Source organism: Pteropus vampyrus, unplaced genomic scaffold (assembly GCF_000151845.1).
Source record: "Pteropus vampyrus isolate Shadow unplaced genomic scaffold, Pvam_2.0 Scaffold22, whole genome shotgun sequence".
NCBI lineage: Eukaryota > Metazoa > Chordata > Mammalia > Chiroptera > Pteropodidae > Pteropus > Pteropus vampyrus.
This window is the reverse complement of record NW_011888803.1, coordinates 15,207,921-15,226,689: the sequence shown is the minus strand read 5'-3', so window position 1 is coordinate 15,226,689 and position 18,769 is coordinate 15,207,921. Positions and strand designations below refer to the sequence as shown.

At 37.6% G+C, this 18,769-nt stretch overlaps 1 protein-coding gene across 1 annotated transcript in view; it reads right to left on the bottom strand.

The window, feature by feature from the left end:
* ABCD3 (ATP binding cassette subfamily D member 3) overlaps window positions 1-13,685 on the bottom strand; it is a 65,595-nt gene extending 51,910 nt beyond the window's left edge. The window contains exon 1 of the mRNA XM_011355679.2: window positions 13,495-13,685. Coding sequence (XP_011353981.1) covers window positions 13,495-13,604 — 110 coding nt within the window. The 5' untranslated portion in view covers window positions 13,605-13,685. The remainder of the gene's footprint in view (window positions 1-13,494) is intronic.
* Between the last annotated feature and the right edge of the window lie 5,084 nt (window positions 13,686-18,769).

The window sequence follows — 18,769 nt, the reverse complement described above, 5'->3', positions numbered from 1 at the left end:
TGGATATATCAATATATAACTCCTTTGGGGAACAAAAATACAAAATCTGAGTCTTGTATCTGTTTATTAAGATGCTATACTAAAAATTTTATAACATACTCTTAAAGAACTTGGTTTGTTTCCTGAATGATATTGCTCCCAGACATCTCAAGAAGCAAACTTTCCTCTTAAAAGTAAAGTATGTTTATTATAAGCCTCCAAATTATTCCTACAAGTAATTTTAAATAAAATGTCCAGACTATAATCAAAAATAATCAACTACACAGGAAACTAGACTCTATAACCACAACAAAAAGAAAAAAAACACAAGAAAAATTTCCAAATGTTTGGAAATTGTGGTAGATTAAATATAGAGACAAATTCTTTGTGTTCTTCCTAAAAAGGAGTAACCTATTTTTCCCATTCTTGAATCTGGGCCAGGCTGTGACTCGTTCTAATCAACAGAATGCGGTGAAAGCGTTTATGCTTTCACCTTCACCTCTTGAAATGCTGACCTGAGACTACCATGTGAGGTACTGGTCTAGTCTGCTGGATAAAAAGTCACTTAGATAAGAACCAAGGAACCCCAGCCTCCAGCTAGCACCAACTACCATATATGACTCTTCCAGTGCAGCCAATCCTCTGGTAGATGCATCCTAACAAGGGAACCCAGACAAAACCAGCAGAGGAACTGCCCAAACACTCACAGAATTAAGGGACAAAATAGCTATTTTAAGCCACTAAGTCTTGGGGTGGTTATACAACTATACGTAACTGACAAAAATAGAGAGCTATGCTTGTGAAAAGTCATAGGTCAAAGATATCAAAAAATATTTTGAAATGAATGATACACACATCAACTGATATTTTTGCAAAAATGATAAGATTTACATATCAAAAAACCTGAGGGATACAGCTAAAGCAGTGCTTAGAGAGAACTTTATGACCTTAAAGCTATACATTAGAAAAAATGCTGAAAATGTATAATCACAGAACATTAGAAAAAACAACAAAATTAACTGAAGTACAAAAAATTAAAGAATACAGATAAAAGCAAACAAATAATGAAATAAAAAATTGACAATTAGGTAAAGCAAAACTAAGTTAGATTTTTGACAAAATTAACACATTTTACAAACTCATAGCAAGACTGATTAAAATAAAAAGAAGGCAATATAACCAATATTAGAAATTGATATAGAGATTAGAAATGATCCTCATCAAAATCTCAGTACACTGATTCTAAAGTTTATATAAAAGTAATACCAATGCAAGAGATAATAACTGAGGCACTTTCATATTTTGTTTATAAGATTCACTGCATTCACAAAACAGGGTTCCTCCAAACCATCTATGAAATAGTTAGCATTAAGTATTTATTTACTTGTAGTAAATCCATAGGTTCAGAATGACACTTAAGAAGAACAGATTGATCACCATCAGAAAATAAGAGAGAACTAAAGAAGCAAATATCTACCCTGCCTTTCCTAACTGAACTGTACCACTGGAGAACCAAATAGTAGATGAAGAAAAGTTTCTTTTAATGGAAGCGATCCATCTTATAAGTGAAGAAATAACAGAAATCAAATATCACCATTTTACAAACCCTAATAAATTCATTGATCTAGGCATCAAACATCAGTGGCTGCTAAACTCACAAAAAGAGGAACAACCAGACACTATATACCCCTTAGAGGTTTGACCACATCAACACCTAGGAAGTATTCTTGTCCAAAATCCAAACACAAAATCCGAACTTGATCAAGTGTTTAGATCCAACTATCACTTGACAGGAAATATATAGAATCAAAAAAAATTATGCAATAACATAATCCAGATTATGGAATCAAAATACCTGGTTGCTTCAACATATAAACTGTCAAAAAAAGGTGGGGGGTGGGGGGAGATGGCATTGGGTCGTACAGAACGAGACTTAAACAAATAAACACAAACGTAGCTAAATTGCAGCACTAATGAATGAACATCTGGGTGACAAAATGATAAAGAACTGCAAAGATACAATTACTGTAGAAGTTAGGATAGCAGTTACTAGAAGGAGAGAAGGAAGGGGCTATGATTGAGAAGGGGCCTGTGTAAGGTTTCTAGAGCGGATGGCAAAGATTTATTTCTTGACCTGGGTGGTAGTTACAAGAGTATTTTGTTTGTTTTTTAAAAAAAATCATTAAGTTATACACGTGTTGTATGCAGTTTTCTTGTTTGTGATATAATATAAAATTAAAAGGTTTAAAAAAACTGTAGAGTATTTCACCATGACTATATTTTAATATTAATACACTATAATAAAATTTTAAAATTAACTTCACTTTGAATTTAACATAAAACTTTTTAATCCCTGAATAATTCTTGACTGTTCTTTGAATCTAAGTCCACTGAAAGATTTAATAAAAATGCTTTATTCTGTCTATTATCTTCCACGTGGCTAATTCAAACTTAAGATCTCTTAGAATCAGGTACTATTTTTACCTCTCTGATTACTCACAGGTAAAATGAAGATAATAAAACAACTATCTCAAAAAAACTGTTGTGAGGAATAAACTATTTAGAACAACGCCTAAAATTAAGTACTCAATAAACAGTTAATAGTATTGTCTCCAACTTCCTGTCCTCGCAATTCCTTCTTCTCAAATCATAACTCCATCAACTCCATGCCTTTGTTCATGCTGTTTTCCCCACCTATGCCTTTTACTCCTTAGCAAAACACTATATATCTCTTAAGGTCAGGTACAAACGTGAAACCTCCCTAGGTAACAACCTGAAGAATTAAACATTCCCAAATCAGTGATCCCTCCTACAGATTTTTGTTCCTACCACAGGTCTAGTCATACTGAGTTGTATAAACTTTCTAAGTATTTGTATTTCCACATGACTTGAGTTAGAAACAATGTTCATTCAATTTGGTATCTCAATGCCTAGCCTACTGACATACAACAAACTTTCAACAGAATCTACTGGATAAATGTTATGTTTCCTTCCTACCACATTTCTTATTTTCTCTAATAGAGGGAAGAGAAGGAGCTATTTTGTTGAATCAATGATAAAATACATACAGAAATGTATTCACCCATCAATTGTTAAATTGGGAATTATTTGATACTTACAAATGAAATCACACCTTGTATTCTGTCTGATACTTGCTCTCTCCACTCATCTTTTTTTTTTTTACACCTATAGCACCTGGTCCAAGTACTAACCAGGCCCGACCCTGCTTCTGCTTAGCTTCCGAGATCAGACGGGATCGGGCTTGTTCAGGGTGGCATGGCCATAGATTCTATTCACTTCTTTACTAAGCAGCACATCTCCGGTGTTATTGAGAGGGAAAAGTAAATTAACACTATAGTTGAAAACTCCTTAATTCTAATTTCCCGATGTAACGAAACCGTATTCATACGTTAATGGAGAACAAGACTGTAAACAAAATATTACCAGATTTTTTTAAATCAGAAATTTGGTGTGAAATGTTAAGATACAGGATTCTCTTTCACTAGTCTGTGAGTTTCTTAACAGTCAAATTTAATTTTTAATCTTCCCAAACTAGCATGAAGTAGGTTTTATATCTTCTCCCACTCTAAAATCCATTTATGAAAGAGACCTATCTTATTTATCATTGTGTCCCCAGCACCTAGCACTAAATGTTGAGGTAAGGTACGTTGCATCATATCCTGCAATTTTTGAGAATAAGACCTCTTATTCACTTCTATAGTGAACATTTTAAAACCCAGCATCTGACACAGAGCAGGAACTCAACATTTTCTGAGTTAGAGCATGATCTTTGGGTTCCTTTCCTTGAGTGGTTTCATTGATTCCCAGGCCAACCTACTACTCCCTCCAGTCCTTGTTCTGGAATGAGAAAAAGATCTTGATTCTACCTTTTCTTCCTTCCCGGTAACTTACATTTGCCTCTAAGATGTACTGAAGAATGACAATAACACTGAATTTGGAGCCAGAAGATTTGAGTTTGATGTAAGCTGAAATGTAGTATTTTTCTTTATTAGTTTCGAGTATACAGTACATTGGTTAGACATTTACATAGTTTATAAATCGATCCCTCTGATTGCTCTTTCTCTCCTCTCTCCATCTAGCCAATACATTAATGCTAACTGCATTCCCTATGCCATGTTCCCCATCTCCATGACTATCTATCAATGATTAATTTGTATTTCTTTAACCTTTCATCCCATTCTCCCAGCTCCTCAAAACCCCCCTCCTCTGTCCATCACCAGATTGTCCTCTATATTTGTGAGTCTGTTTTTGATTAGTTTGTTCTTTTTTGTTCCTTAGATGTCACATGTAAGTGAAATCATATGGTATTGATCTTTCTCTGACTTATTTTACTCAGCATAATAACCTCTAGGTCCATCTGACAAGTAGTATTTTTACAGGCAAGTTAAAAACATGCATAGCACATAGAAAATGCAACAATATGCTAATGCCACATTAATTAAAGCTAAAATGCATCAGCTGTAAATTGCAACCTAATTTTGGAGAATCTGAAATGTGAAAAAGGATATTTAAATGTGAAAAAAGTGCATCTTAGAATCAATGACATGTGACAATAATCATGATATAGGTGTTTTGTCCCTTCTTTTTTCTAGTATTCAAACTTTTCATAGTGCATATTTAATAAAGCAAAAATATTTAATTTTAAAACTATGAAGCATGAAAGTAGTATTTAATTTTAAAACAAATTTTTAGGTCTAGTCCTATTCACTAAAGTAAGATTACCTTATAGGACCGTACTTTTTCCTTCTAAAGAGACACCATGTTTCATGTTGCTTACTTCATGGTTTATGTAAGTGTACAAATGTTTTAGTGACATGTAGACACAACATGCTGATTAAATGACTAAATTATTATTTACCTAGAGAAGGTGCCTCGTTCCACATGGTGCATTTATTTTTAATTGCAACAGAGAACTTCTTAAGCATAGAGTATATTATATAATCTGTTTAAGTGTACTACTATGGTACCATTATATTGGTATGTGAGATTGCTACATCTATTCACAGATACCAAATTTGCTGATTATGCTTTAATGAGCTTTATTTTCAATTTTGTAGTTTATTAATTGTATTCATTCAAGACTGCTAATCTAGCAAGAGGAAAACAAATGCATGTTTTAAAAAACAGCTTTAGCCTATTCACCACAGTTTTACCTAACAAGGCCTTCAAACCATCTTAATATGTGTAATAGGTCCCAATGAAGAGCACAACCATTAGTTATCTAAAGCTCTTTATCTTTATGCTTATGAAAGGCTATATTCTTGACAGAGATGCCTAAAACAAAAGTAATTTCCTCATTAAAAAAATTTTATGATGAAAGCCTCTTCTTAAGCAAAGGCCGAATGCCTAATTTTTATAAAAATGACTACAAATTCCTTTTGTAAGCAGCTCTAACATTCCATAAAAATCATTCCAAAAGAAATAACAATAGAGAAATACAGTACTCAGTTTGCATAAAATTTAATTTGGCATATATAATTCTAAAGAAAATCACAAAAAGCCTATTTTCTTTATAATTCGAACTTATATTTCATTGCAACAACTTAGATTTCATTCATCGGGTCATGAATAAGTTTGATGTTAATCTTAGAAAAAAATTACAACTTATTTATCTAAACTGACAGTATGGCACAGGTGCTTAGAAGAAAGTGGTAAATTCTAGGAGCAAGCATGAGTTCACCATAAAGTCATGTCAGACCAAACTCATTCTCTTCTCTGAAGGAATCATGAAAATTCTGTAAACTTAGTTTATTATGCTACAAAGCATTTGATGGACCAATTGAGGATTCTCCACCTTTTCTATGTAAAAGAGACTAATGCCACTAACAGCTCTAGGGTCTCACAGTTCATGGCCCAAAAGAAAGATCCTTCCCTACGGATTCCAGTAAAAACAAGCCAAAGGAGGACTCTGACCAGCTCAACATGGATCAGATGCCTCGCCCTACTGTCAGAATGCCAGGTCATTAACAGAAGGAAAGGTGCTAGGTAAGTTAAAGATGAAAACCAACACAACACCCAAAAGGTGTCTGTTAATAGAAAAGTTATAGTGGTGCAACTACATTGTTCTATATTTAGTCCTGTCCAGTAAATAACTTATTAGGAAAACAAACAGAAGGAATACTAATTAAAGGTACAGGATCAAAAAAGATTTCAAGGAAGCAATGTGCCCAAAGATAAATGTAAATACCTGCACTTAGGTTTAAAAAAAAAAAAAAAAAAAAAATCAACACAAGTTGAGGAGTGGAAAGGAAGGGAAAACAACTGTGTCAGCTAAATATGAGTGAAAATATTGTCATAAAAATGAATGGAACTTCACCTATTCTAACAAAAGCTTAGGATTTACAAAAGCAGATTCCACTGTGTCAGTCAGACCATACTTAAAAGGTGGAGAAATAAAGAGTATAATATTCAAGAAGCAACAACTGAAAAAATAGAGAGGCCTGAAACCATGCCACATAAAAAAGCACCTTAAATACTATCTAACTCTGAAAGTAAATGATTCTGTCAATTCAAAAAGGCTTCTGTAGGGAGATTTTCATGGGCACACTTGAGGAAATTTTTAGGAAGGCTCAATAGTTTTTGAAAATCTAACAATGGGATTTTGCTGTCCTTTTAGTTTTCCTTTAGCAAGCACAGGGAGATCTGAAGTCATCTTTCATTTATTGTTCAAGCTACTGAGTTAAGATATTTTCCCTTTAAAGCCTCACAACTACTGAATTAAGCACATGCTATTATCTCTGTTCTATAGATGAGAAAACTGAGGCTCAAAGAGGTTAAATAAATTAACCAAGGTCACAGATCTAGCAAACAGCTGAAAAAACACTTGAACCCACAATTAACTCTGAAGACTGTTTTATACTATTCCAAGCTGCTTCCATAATGAAGACCAAAATGCTGTATATAAAAACGTGCATTTTAAAATAATCTTGCAACATTTTATACCTCTGAAGCAGTCCAAAAAGCTAAAACACCCCATAAAAATGATTAGAGAATTAAATTAGCATTCATTCACAGTATTCTATGTCACAACCCTTAAAAGCTAATATGTGTAATTTGTGTAGCCCAGAATGTTCACACTTTCTACAAACAAGAGAAGTTCATAACCTTCTATTCAATACTACTACTTCTGGCAATTTACTCCGAGGAAATAATTCAGCAGAGACAGAAATGTTCATTCGCAAACATATATAGTATTATCTATAAAAATTACAGAAGCAGGGGTGGCTCAATAGTGTAGTGGTTAGCACATCTGCTTTGCACGTAGCAGGTCCTGGGTTCACATCCCAGGTGTGGAGCCACGGACCATATGCGGGGTGCACCAGTAAGCGTGTGGGAGGAGACGCCCCACCTTCAGAGATCCAATTCTTAAGGGGAAAAGGCAACATCCATGGGTCAGGGGTGGAAGTCGGGGACAGAGAATTAAAGAGAGGGAAAAAATTACAGAAGCAATCTTAAAGAAATACTTATGAAGTTCAAGTAGAAGCCTAGGGAAGATTTCTGTTTTAAGTGAAAATCGCAAAACATGTACATTACAACTATGTAAAATGCGTGCATGTAAATAATGAATAAAAGGTAATAAAAATAATATGTGTTATAGTAATTACATTATGGATGACTTTTAATTTTTTTAAATTGTCTTTAATGTTTTCCACTCAACTGTCAAAAGCGGGTTAAAAAAATAATAATGATACCATTTTTATAAATTTCTAAGACTTGCTTCACCCATGAATATAAAAGGGCCCCAACTCTTAAAAGAGCTCATAATACACTTAAGGAGACAACTGTTACATTTGTAGCAAGAAAAGTATGTTACTTAAAACAGTAACCATAGCCCTAAGAAATGAATATTGCATAGTTGAGAGTCAACATTTTTTGAGTGTCTACTATATACCAGCCACAGTTGTAGTTACTAGGGCTATAACAATGAACAAATAGACCAAAATCCCTGCCCTCATGAAACTTACATGCTGGCAGCAGAGACATACAATAAATAAGATAAATATGAAAAATAAATATCACATTTAATAGTGAAAAGTGCTAAGGAAAAAGTAAAACCAGGAAAGTGGGCAGAGCGTGTGTGTTAGAGGATGTTATTTTTAAACTGAGTGGCAATGGAAGGTCTCACTGTGAGATGTCTGGTAAAAGATTATAAAAGAGGAAGGAATAAGCAATGTGGATATCTGAGAAAAGAGCATTCCAGGTAGGGGAATAGCAGGTGCAAAAAACCCTGAAACAGAATGCCTGGCCAATGAAGCTAATGTGCCAAAAACTGAGAAGTGTGATTAAACAGTCTGTACCCAGTTCCCCCCACCAGTAGATCACAGCTACACAGTTCTGAGAACACTGCTTCTGGACCCAACCTACATCAGTTGATTCCAGTACACAGCTGCTTTTCCTGACAAATCCTTTAAGGCTCTCTTCACTTATGGTTGCTTAAGCATCTCCTTTTACTGTGAGGATCCAAATGAGGCCAAGGTCAGCCCCTGTATGACCTACTCATGGTTCATTCTAAGGGTCTCATGCAGCTCCAGCCCCTCACCTGATTCATACCTGTGCTTTGCGAAACATTCAGTGGGCCTGTGAAACTGAGAAAAGTGAAACCAGCCCCTTCTGGAGCTTGATTTTAAAGGAGCAGATCTCAGGAAGAAAAAGTATGCAGTAAAGTTGTAGAAAGGTTAGTGAAGAGAAAGTGCAGGGAGGAAAGCTAGAGATATGAGAACATCCAATGAGTACAGAAGAGACCCTGCAACAGGCTGCAGCGCTGAGGCCCAGGGAAAAATAGTCAAGAAATTCCAACAGTAGGCATGTCTAAAAACTTGTAAATAAAAAAAGTCTCCATTTTAAGCTGTTCACTACGCTGACATCTAATCCCTGCCACTACTCTCAAGTTTTTAATAAAACTCTACTACAAAATCTGCTTTGAGACTGATGCTTTAGAAGAATTAAGGCAGATACTAAAAAGGCAGGTTCAAGAGACAAGATGTTAAGTAGGATCGAAAATAGAGCAGAAGCAAAGAAGTGAAATAAGGGTGTCTGAGAGAAACACAAGCTCTCTGAACTCCTCTGAAATATTTGGGGGAGGAAACTGTGTTCCCATCATCTATAGGTTGGGGCTTTGAAAAGGATGAAGGATCACCCCATGAGCTTGTGGACTTAGCCACATCTTGAAGGCTGACAGCTAGATCACACCCAGTCAAGCAATTGATAAATAAAACAAAGAAGGTACCTAAATTTATGCTTCAGAAGGTTAAAAAGGAGGTGATCATCATTTAGATCATCAAGATTTGTTAAATATTTCATGGAAGGGTGACCCTGGCCTAATCCTTAAAGGATAAGATTGAAGAACAGAGGATACAGAGATAGATATTCCAAGTATGGCTCATGAATAAAGCTCCCAAACCAGGAATGAGTGTGGTCTGTTCAGAGAACAGTGCAGAAACTTGCCTATTTGGAACAGAGTACTCGTTGGCAGGCAGTGGCATATAAGATTAGCCAGGTAAGGTGAGACCAGATGGAGGAAAGCTCTGAAATCCAGGAAGAGAAATCTGAACTCTGACAAGCATTCACGGGAAGGGAAAGAAACTGCTTTATTCTGTTTTTACTTTGAGGTTTTTGTTGTTGTTGTTGTTTCTCAATTATAAAATACTTTGGCAGGCAGAATGGTCCTTTTCCCTGTCTTCTAAAACTGACCCACAGATTTACCAATACCCAGCTCATATCCTTACCCTTAGGGATACAACTATTACTTCTATGAAGATTATGTCTTTACTCACGTTTGTACTGGTCCCACATCTCAAACGGCCTGTCAGGCAATTATCCTTTCAAGTTCTTCAACTATCCCACATCATTTGTCCACCCTATAAACACTTACTGAGTGTCTATCCCGTGACATGTTCAAGCGAGGAATTTAAAGATGACTCAGTCCATGCCCTCAAGAAACTCAGAGTATGAGGTAGGCAGAAGCCAAGAAAATAAACTAGTACAATACAGAGTGGTAACTACTAGAGTAGAGGAAAGCTTACCGTAAGAGAGCTGAGGACAACATCAGTTTGGAGATCAGGAAAAGACATAAAACACCTAAAATAAAGTGTTGACTGAGCTGTGTCTTAAAAGAAAATAAACATCAAAGGATGGAGAGAAGAGCTGAGGATGACAGTGATTACCATCAGACAGGGCAGAGCCTGTCATACTCAGAAAATTCCACACAGCTGGGTGAGTAGGAGAAGTAATAGTAAAGGACCAGATCATGAACACCATCCTTTCATACTAAGAAATTTGTATTTTAGAATAGCTGAAAGATTTTAATGAAGGAATAAAATGATCATATTTGTATTTCTTTAAAAAGTGCTCTGGAAGTAGTAAAAAATGAATTAAAAGGGCACAACAAAGCTTCTTTTCTTATCATAAAACGCAACAAAAATCCAATAAAGGCTGCTATAACATTCATCTTCACTTATCCATTCCCGCCCTCTTTATAGGCTTAGCTCACACCCTTCATAAAGTCTTCCCTAACTCTCCCCAAATATATTATTCTTTCCTTTTTCAGAACTAAGCCATATCTGTCTATACATTGCATTCTGTCATCACTTTACATTTTAAGTAATTTACATTTAAATTTCTTCTAACAAGTATGTAAGCACTCTGAAAAAGTCATATATTTATTGACTATGCAATACATACACACACAATACGCGCGCGAGCGCGTGCTCTCTCTGTCTGTCTGTCTGTCTGTCTCTCTGTCTCTCTCTCTCTCTCTCTTCATCCCATAGCACCTAGCACAGTAATACAACATTCTAAACGGGTGCTTCCTTTGAACTGAACACATGGTCTCCTTTATCCATGAGTAAAAAGATTCCGCTATTCCTCATAAGTAAGGAACAAAATAAGATATATGATCGGGCAAAACTAAGGTGAAAAAAGTACAGTTATGGCAGGAAATTAATAAAAGAGAACTTTCTGGGAAGATGAAAATGTTCTAATTTATGACAGGGGTGTGCTACGCTGCTGTACACATTTATTTAAAATAAATATAACAAGATTTGTACAGTTCAACACCTACAAATTTTACCTAAAAACCTGTAAAAATAAGGGGTAGGGAGCAAGGAGCTATAAGTAAAACAAGACTGGCAGAATGTTGATGGTACTTATTGGGTTAAGTGTAGAGGGAATTCATTATACCATTCAGCTGACTTTACATATGTGTAATTTTCATAATAAAAAGTCAAAAATATTAGTCAAACTGGGTGAAAAAACTGCATTAACTAATAAAAAGTAATTCAGAACACTAAATTACTCATTCTCTTAATGTTTGAAATAATGTGACATTGTAACTTTTAAAGTGGTTTTATTAGCTCTATTACCTGATTCTAATATCTTCTAAGACAAACCTACTGTTAACAGCATAGACAAAAAAAGGCAGAGCAGCCACGTGTTCCTAATTAAGCACCAGACAGTAAAATTAATTAGCTGTAACCAGACACTCAAAAAGCCAGTAAAATATAAAGTCATAATTGTTTAATCTTCAAACTGTGAAGCCAAAGATAGTGACTATAAAGATATTCATAAGATTCTGGAAGTATAACATGTACAAAGACAGACTGAACACCATTCTTAAATAATTCTTTTTTTAAGAATTAAGTTTTTAAATAATTCAATTATTTTATCTCAGTAATTTAAACTTTGTTTATTCTCATAATTGGCATTCTCCCACAAAAGTTTATCAAAAAGATTTTAAAGTATTTTACAATAATAAATACTTAAAACTAGTTAGATTCTACTATACTGTTTTGTTACGATTGTCATTATTTCCCAATAGATTATGCTTAAAATTTTTCTATGGTCAATAATCTATGGTCTTGAAAACCAGTACCCTCCTAAGCCGTGACAAAAAAGGACATGAAGAGTTTCTGGGATGCTGGTAATGTTCTTACCTGGGTGCAGATCTGAGTGCTGACAACACGGCTGAGTTCTATTTGTTAAAATTCTTCAAGCTCTACTGTGATACGTATACTTTTCTATACGTAAGTAATACTCCAATAAAGCATTTTTTAAAAAAAAATCGTAAAAGGAAGCCAGAGCTTTAAGGGCTCAAGTTCCCTTCCCCCATACTAAAACACCTGTTCTATGCACTGAACTACTTCTCTGCAAAAATGTAATTCAAAGTTATTTTACAGCATTTACCATTTTCTGTTGGCATATTCTCAGACAACTTCCATTTGCAATTGGGGGCTCAGAAAGCATACAATCCAAGAGAAAAAAATGCTTGTATTTTCCAGAATTAATCATTTTAAAGGCAAATTAAATAGAAGAAAAGTGAATAGGTACTGTACTGTTCGGACAAAGATGCCAATCATTTTCAACTTTGTTAAAAGGATTTAGGAAGGAAGAGAAAGACCATTGCTTCAGACTTACTAGTAAGATACAGAAGCTAGGAAAAGGTTAATAAGAATTACGAGGAAAGTCAGGCCACTTATCACTCACTGTTCTAGTCCAAAGTCTACGACTAATTAGATATTTTAGGCAAATCAAAAACAGAGGGCAACAGTTATCTGACCAGAGATATAAATGAAATAAAATGCGTGAAAGTAGTATGCCAAGTTAATATGAAATATCAGATAACTGGCAAGAATGCTTGGAAAGTAACCTCAATGGTTTGCTGAAACCAAGTGTCTCCCAGCAAATAAACTTATGTCTATAATCCTGCAACAGTAACTCAATTCTCTCTCTCCCTTCCTCTAATCTTATAATCTCCCAAAGTTAAATTTAAACACTAAAATTCTCTCGATGGGGAAGCAGTGGAGTGTAATCAAAAAGGATCTTGATCCTCACCTAAAACACACACCTTCCACCTGCAAAAAAGCCAGGGAAGGGAACCGATTCTGCCTCTGCGGATGAAATGCCAGGGCGTTCACTGACCAACTTCAAGCCGACACCACTTTAGAAAGCAATTTTGCCAAGTGGATCCTGAATAGTTCACATGAACCATCCCCGCGACTTTCAACAGCAACTACTAGGGAATCGTGCCAAACCTCGTCCCAATGACTTAAACAGCCTCCACCCAGGGAAGTCCAATCTCCATCCTCAATCTACACATACACGTCCACGAAGCAAATACAAGGTCTGTGAGATGAGATGGCAAACCAGAACACACCCGAAAAGTTGATACAGAAAGGAGGTGGTTTGGAGAAGTTAGGGGGTCGACAGCTTCGGGGCAGAAATACAGGTTTGCCTGTGGTCGCAGGAGAAAAGATTTGCACTCCCTGGGCAAAGAAAAGGGCCGGTTAGGCCGGCGGGGACGCAGGGAGTATGGGGGACGCGGGCGCCACGGGCACACGGGACACCCTGACATTGGAGCCTGGCAGCGGCCGCGGCCAATCCGCTCTCCGTTTGACCCCACGCGGCAAAGGAATCCGTCTGCCGGGCGACGGGCTGGGGAGAGCGCGCAGGAAGCGCCCGCTCGGGCCCGGGAAGGAGGCGCAGCCACGGCCTTCTTACCCGTGCAGGCCGAGGGCGCGGCGCCGCTTACGGAGCAGGTAGAGCAGCAAGAGCGCGGCCCCCGCCAGCGAGGAGTTCCGCGCCGTCAAGTACTTGCTGAAGGCCGCCATGGCACTGCCTGCGCGAGCGAGCGGAGAAAGGGGACGCGGCTATGACCGTCTTAGTGCAGGAAGCGCGGGGGAGACTGGGAGGAGAAGAGAGCGCCGAGAGAGGGCGGTGCCGGCCGCGCAGAAACGCCCCCTGCGCGCATCGCCGCGCCGGCCGCGCACCGAAGGCTACCTCGGAATTTGGCCGCGCGGGAGCGCGCGCGGGCGCCACGGAGGCCGGAACAGTGCTGGGCGCTCTCTGCGCACGCGCGGCCCCCCGCAGGGTCGCCGGGAACGCGGGCGCGGCGACCTTCGGAACCTCACTCCTGGCCTCCTCACTCCTTTGAGGCCTGGTCACTGTCCCTGCCTCCTCCCTGCTTCCACCTGCGCGCACACACACACCCTGGTTTTCACGAGAACTGGAAAAGTGGGCCTGGCCTGGACGGGAAACTTAGTGGAACCTGCCATTCCACCCGCGGCGATGGGCCGTTACCACCCTCTTAAGGCATCTAGGAGAAAGGGGAACGGCCCTATCACGGAGTATTTACATAAAACAGGGCGCTGTAGTCATTTAGACGAAAGCAACCTTAGGGAACTCCGAAGAGGAGTAGGGAGACGCTGGGAAGGACTACAAAGCTAAAACCTTTTTCCAAACCAATGTTTTCCCAAACTATGAATTATAATTTTTAGGGGATTCTGAAATTAGTTTGGTAGATCGAGACCACCACTTTTCTGTTTTTTTAATGGAATTGGGAGCAGTAGAACACCATAGAAAATCTGAGAGTGGAGTCGTTTTGAAATATTCCAGTTTTTTTGTATTCGTGTGTCTCTAGTGATATAAAATGTATTTTTGTGGATCTGATCAAACAAAAAGTTTGGGAAACTGTACTTTGCAAAGGAACATTCAGAAATAACAGTCGTGCATTGTATTAAAGCTGGCCTTACTCCCAGAATCTGAAGGGCATTACAGATTAAGCATTCCTTTCCTATCTGGCCCTAATGATGCAGAAAACTGGTATATGCACAGTGACTTAGTCCCTTTCTTCAGTTGAGGGAGCTGGAGAAAAGTGTATCAGAACATAAAATTTTGCATAATATACACACTAGCCTGTGTTCTGTAGGAGCCCACGTTAAAGTAGTCCACGAAATGTTAGTTTCCTAGGTGTTTTTTTTTTTTTCAATATAAATTGGTAGTTGCCTAATACTGAGGACAAGAATCACAAGAACCAGATATATAATGTGTGTGTAGGAGTGTTCAACAGTTTTAATTTTGTTAAAATAGAACTTCTACTGATTTTTCCATTTGCCATGTAGACATTTCATTACCTCGCTTAATAATTAATTGGGTCATTTAGGTACGCCTGTCACAGAGTCTACAAGGATGAACATATTATAATCCCTATTCTCCAGAGGCTGGTAGAAACCAAAAAAAAAAAAAACATGGAGAAAGTTTATAAATGTGGTAAGTACCATTTCAGAGATAAGAACAAGGCAAGAAGCTGCTGAGTTTTATCCTGAGTTTTAAATTAAGGCTTGACACAGATGATTTTGTAGCTGGATCCTAGAGGACCAGAGAAGTAGCTCAGGAGGGCAAGAGGGAAAATTACTAATTCACTAATAAATTGCATAGTAATGTAAAAGTGTTAGGAGCCTTGAGAGAAAGTGACCGAATCATCTTGGAGTTTGTAGCAGTGAAGGAATACAATGCAAGGTTAGTCCGAAATGAAGTCTACTTAGGAAATACATTTCAGAGGGAAGATATATTTAGGAAGTAGACTATAGTTCAGAGGAAAGATATTCTAACAGGTATCCTTGTTCAAGAAGCATGGAGGATTCCAAAAAAAAATGAAATTAGTGAATATGAGCTCAAATAATTTAGCTATTCATAAAGCTCGTTGGATAAAGACTACCAGATACAGACCTGTAACCTAACAAAGTTAGGTTTATTAACTTGCTGCAGCAAAGGATACCACTCAGCAGAGGAACTGTGGGCATGTCTCCAAAAAGGGAAGAAATGGGGGTCATTATAGTATTAGGAAAAGGAAAGAGTTTAGATAGAATCTAAATGAAACAGTACTTAATAGAGCACATCAGATCTATATGTAAAGGGGTTAACATGAGACCTGAATTGAGAAGCAGACTCAGGGTTCTGTTTTCTTGGAAACACAAATTTAAGATTAATGTAGAATATTATGTCCCCAAGCTACTCATCTGAAACTCTGCACTATAAGTTAAGGCTGCTTCTCTAAGTCAAAGTAACTTGGATAGCCTACATCCCCTGGGCAAGAAAGGAAGTTTCTATTCTCACTAATATGAGCTCCAAACAACCGTGTTTCCGAAAACCTAGGACTTCTGACAACAAGGTTTCTCAGCACTATGTCCCTTGATAATTAACCAAAGCGATTTTTCAGGTTTACACATTTTAATAGTAAATACTTAAGAAAAAATGTGATTTTTATTGAGAGATCTGCAGGAGCTCTGATTTTTAAAGAATTTGAGCTATTGAGAACAGAGAGAAGGGCATATGGAGTTAGGGAATCTAGAAAGCCTCTTGAAGAGATATTGTGTTAGCCTCCAACACTGTCCCTGGTGATTCTTGCTTCCTGGCATTTATGTCCTATTTAATCTCCCTCACATCAGAGCTGGGCTGTGTGACCAAAAGAGTAGTATGGTAAAGATGATGTTGTATGACTTCTGAGACCAAATTATAAAAGGCCTTGTCACTTTTGATTTGGTCTCTTAGGAGGCCAGCTGCCACAGAGAAGAATTGAGGACTCCCACCAAGAGTGAGCACCGGTTTGCCAGCCTTGGAAGCAGCTCTTCCATCGCCAGTCAAGCCGCAGACTACATCCTCAAGAGCAATCCTGAGCCAGCCCGCTCAGCCAAGATACTCCTAAATTCCTCACTCTCAGAAACTGTGGAAGATAATAAATGTTTATCATTGTTTTAAGCCATTATATTTTGGGGCAATTTTTTACACAGCTGATATGATTTGGGCCATGCCTTAAAAAATAGACAGAAAAAAGGGGGGATAGCAGAAGGTATAATGGAGCAAAGATACAGAGACAAGAAGGTACAAAGCGGATTCAGGAAGATGATTAAGTCTGGTGTGGATAGAGGTTCAAGGAAGGGTGTGAAATGAGAGAAAAGGTTGAAATGTTTCATGAAGGTCAACTTGTGAAAGATCTAAAACACCAAATTAACCAGGTGCGATTTTATTCTGCATGAAAGAAGGAGTATTACAGGCTTGGGAATGGGTAGTAACTCTGGCTTTTATTTAAGGAAGACCACGCTAGTAGCCATGTGTAGGATGGCTAGAAGGAGAGAACATCAGGTGGAAAGACCAGTATGAACACCCTTGAAATAATGAGTCAGGGCAGCGCAGAGCAAACTGTGAAGGAAAGGACTAGAGATTTAAATTGGATGATTGGGCGACTTTGTTATTTAATGGGAAGAAAAATTTTCAATTGGCTCTGATATATCCTGTTTGAGTGCCTGAGAGGATGATGATACTTACCTGATAGAAGCTCTGCTTACCTCTATGAATTCCTATCCTGCCACTCTTCTCCTTCAATAGATGCACTCTACCTCTGCCTCAGGAGATAAGAACACACTGCTGTTCACCTCTTCTGTCTTCCCTTGAATATGCTATTTCTTCTAACTGACATACCAATCCCTTCCTTCCCTAACATCCTCACTCCAATCAGTTCATCCTTTAAAAGGTGACATTAATGGTCTCCTACTTCAAATTGTCTTCTCTGACCACTTCCCCCTACATCTCTCCTGCCAAGTTAATCACTTCCTCCTTTGTCATACTGTTTCATATACAGTTCTATTACGTATAGTAAGGTGTCTGGGGAGGCAGGTCTTAAGATTTCTTTTAAAGAAAAACTGCCAGTTATTTCTCTGACAAAGTAAATACCTCAAGTCACCAGAAACATAGATCATCTTTGCTTAGGAAAGAGTCACTTGAAAACATCTCTTACTGATACAAATGGAAGGAAAGTTAAGTACCTATTGCACCAGGGAAAGTATATAACAAGACATCCTGACAAGGCCACTCCTCCAAATAGCCTTAGCCCAAACCAATACTGAGAAAGTTTGCCTAGGAGAACCTCCTAGGGAAGAAAGATTGAGATCTCAATCTCTTTCTTTTTGTGGTTTAACATTATTAGAAACTCTCTTATTGACTGAGAAAGTTCTGTTTCATTCTTCAGGTGGAATAGGAAGTCTGGGCTGATAAACTAGTTCAACAACAGAGCCTCATGGCCACAGAGAGAACTGGTTCCAGCAGAGTACATGACTAAGCCACGAAGCCCATCCCAATTCAGTCTCCTGGAAACTACCCATATTCTTTTGGAACAATGTACAAGAATAAAGAAACATTGAAAGTCCATGCTTTAGCCACTCTATGACCATGCTTGGGACTTGAGGGAAGCCAGCTTGCAATTGCAATACCAGCTAGCAGTCAAAGGTTTTTGGTAGCCAAATGTCTAGCCAACAAACTGCTAGGAAGCTTGAGTTCCCTCTCTTATCTGCAAATAAGTTCAACAACCTCTTTGCACTGAGTAAGCTCCTGTGGTTTTTGGTAAATTACGTGAGAGAAGCAGGCTTAAGAAAAGATACTGGATTCCCAATAAGAACCTAAACTAGGCAAGTAATTAGAAAAATAAATGATATGAAATATGTGACTTTTATCCCAGACTGATGAGCAGGTCGTACTAATTAAAAACATATGCACACAGTGTGCTTCTTATTTCTTTACAGTAGGTACATCCTCAGTCCCTGTACCATGTTAGCACACAGCAGACACTCAGTAAATGTTTGTTAAACTAAACAAATTTGTGTGAGGTGCTAAGAGGAATGTCCAGTGAAAATGCCCAGTAGTTAATCAGAAAAATAAGATCTAGTTCTTAGAAAAAAAAATTAACACTGAACATTTATTCATCTAAAAATATTTATTAATAACTCTGTGCCAAGAACTAGGGCCAGTGGTGAGAAAACAAAAACAACCCCCACTCACAACGGTCTTGCAGGAGAACAGTTATTAATTAAATAATCGAATAAATAAAATTCCAATATAATGAGCTTCAAATATACATTTAGAAAAAAAAATATATATATATGGATTTTAGAAGTCTTTTAAATACAAAAATAGATGACTCTTTGGAACTGAAAAAGAATTAAAA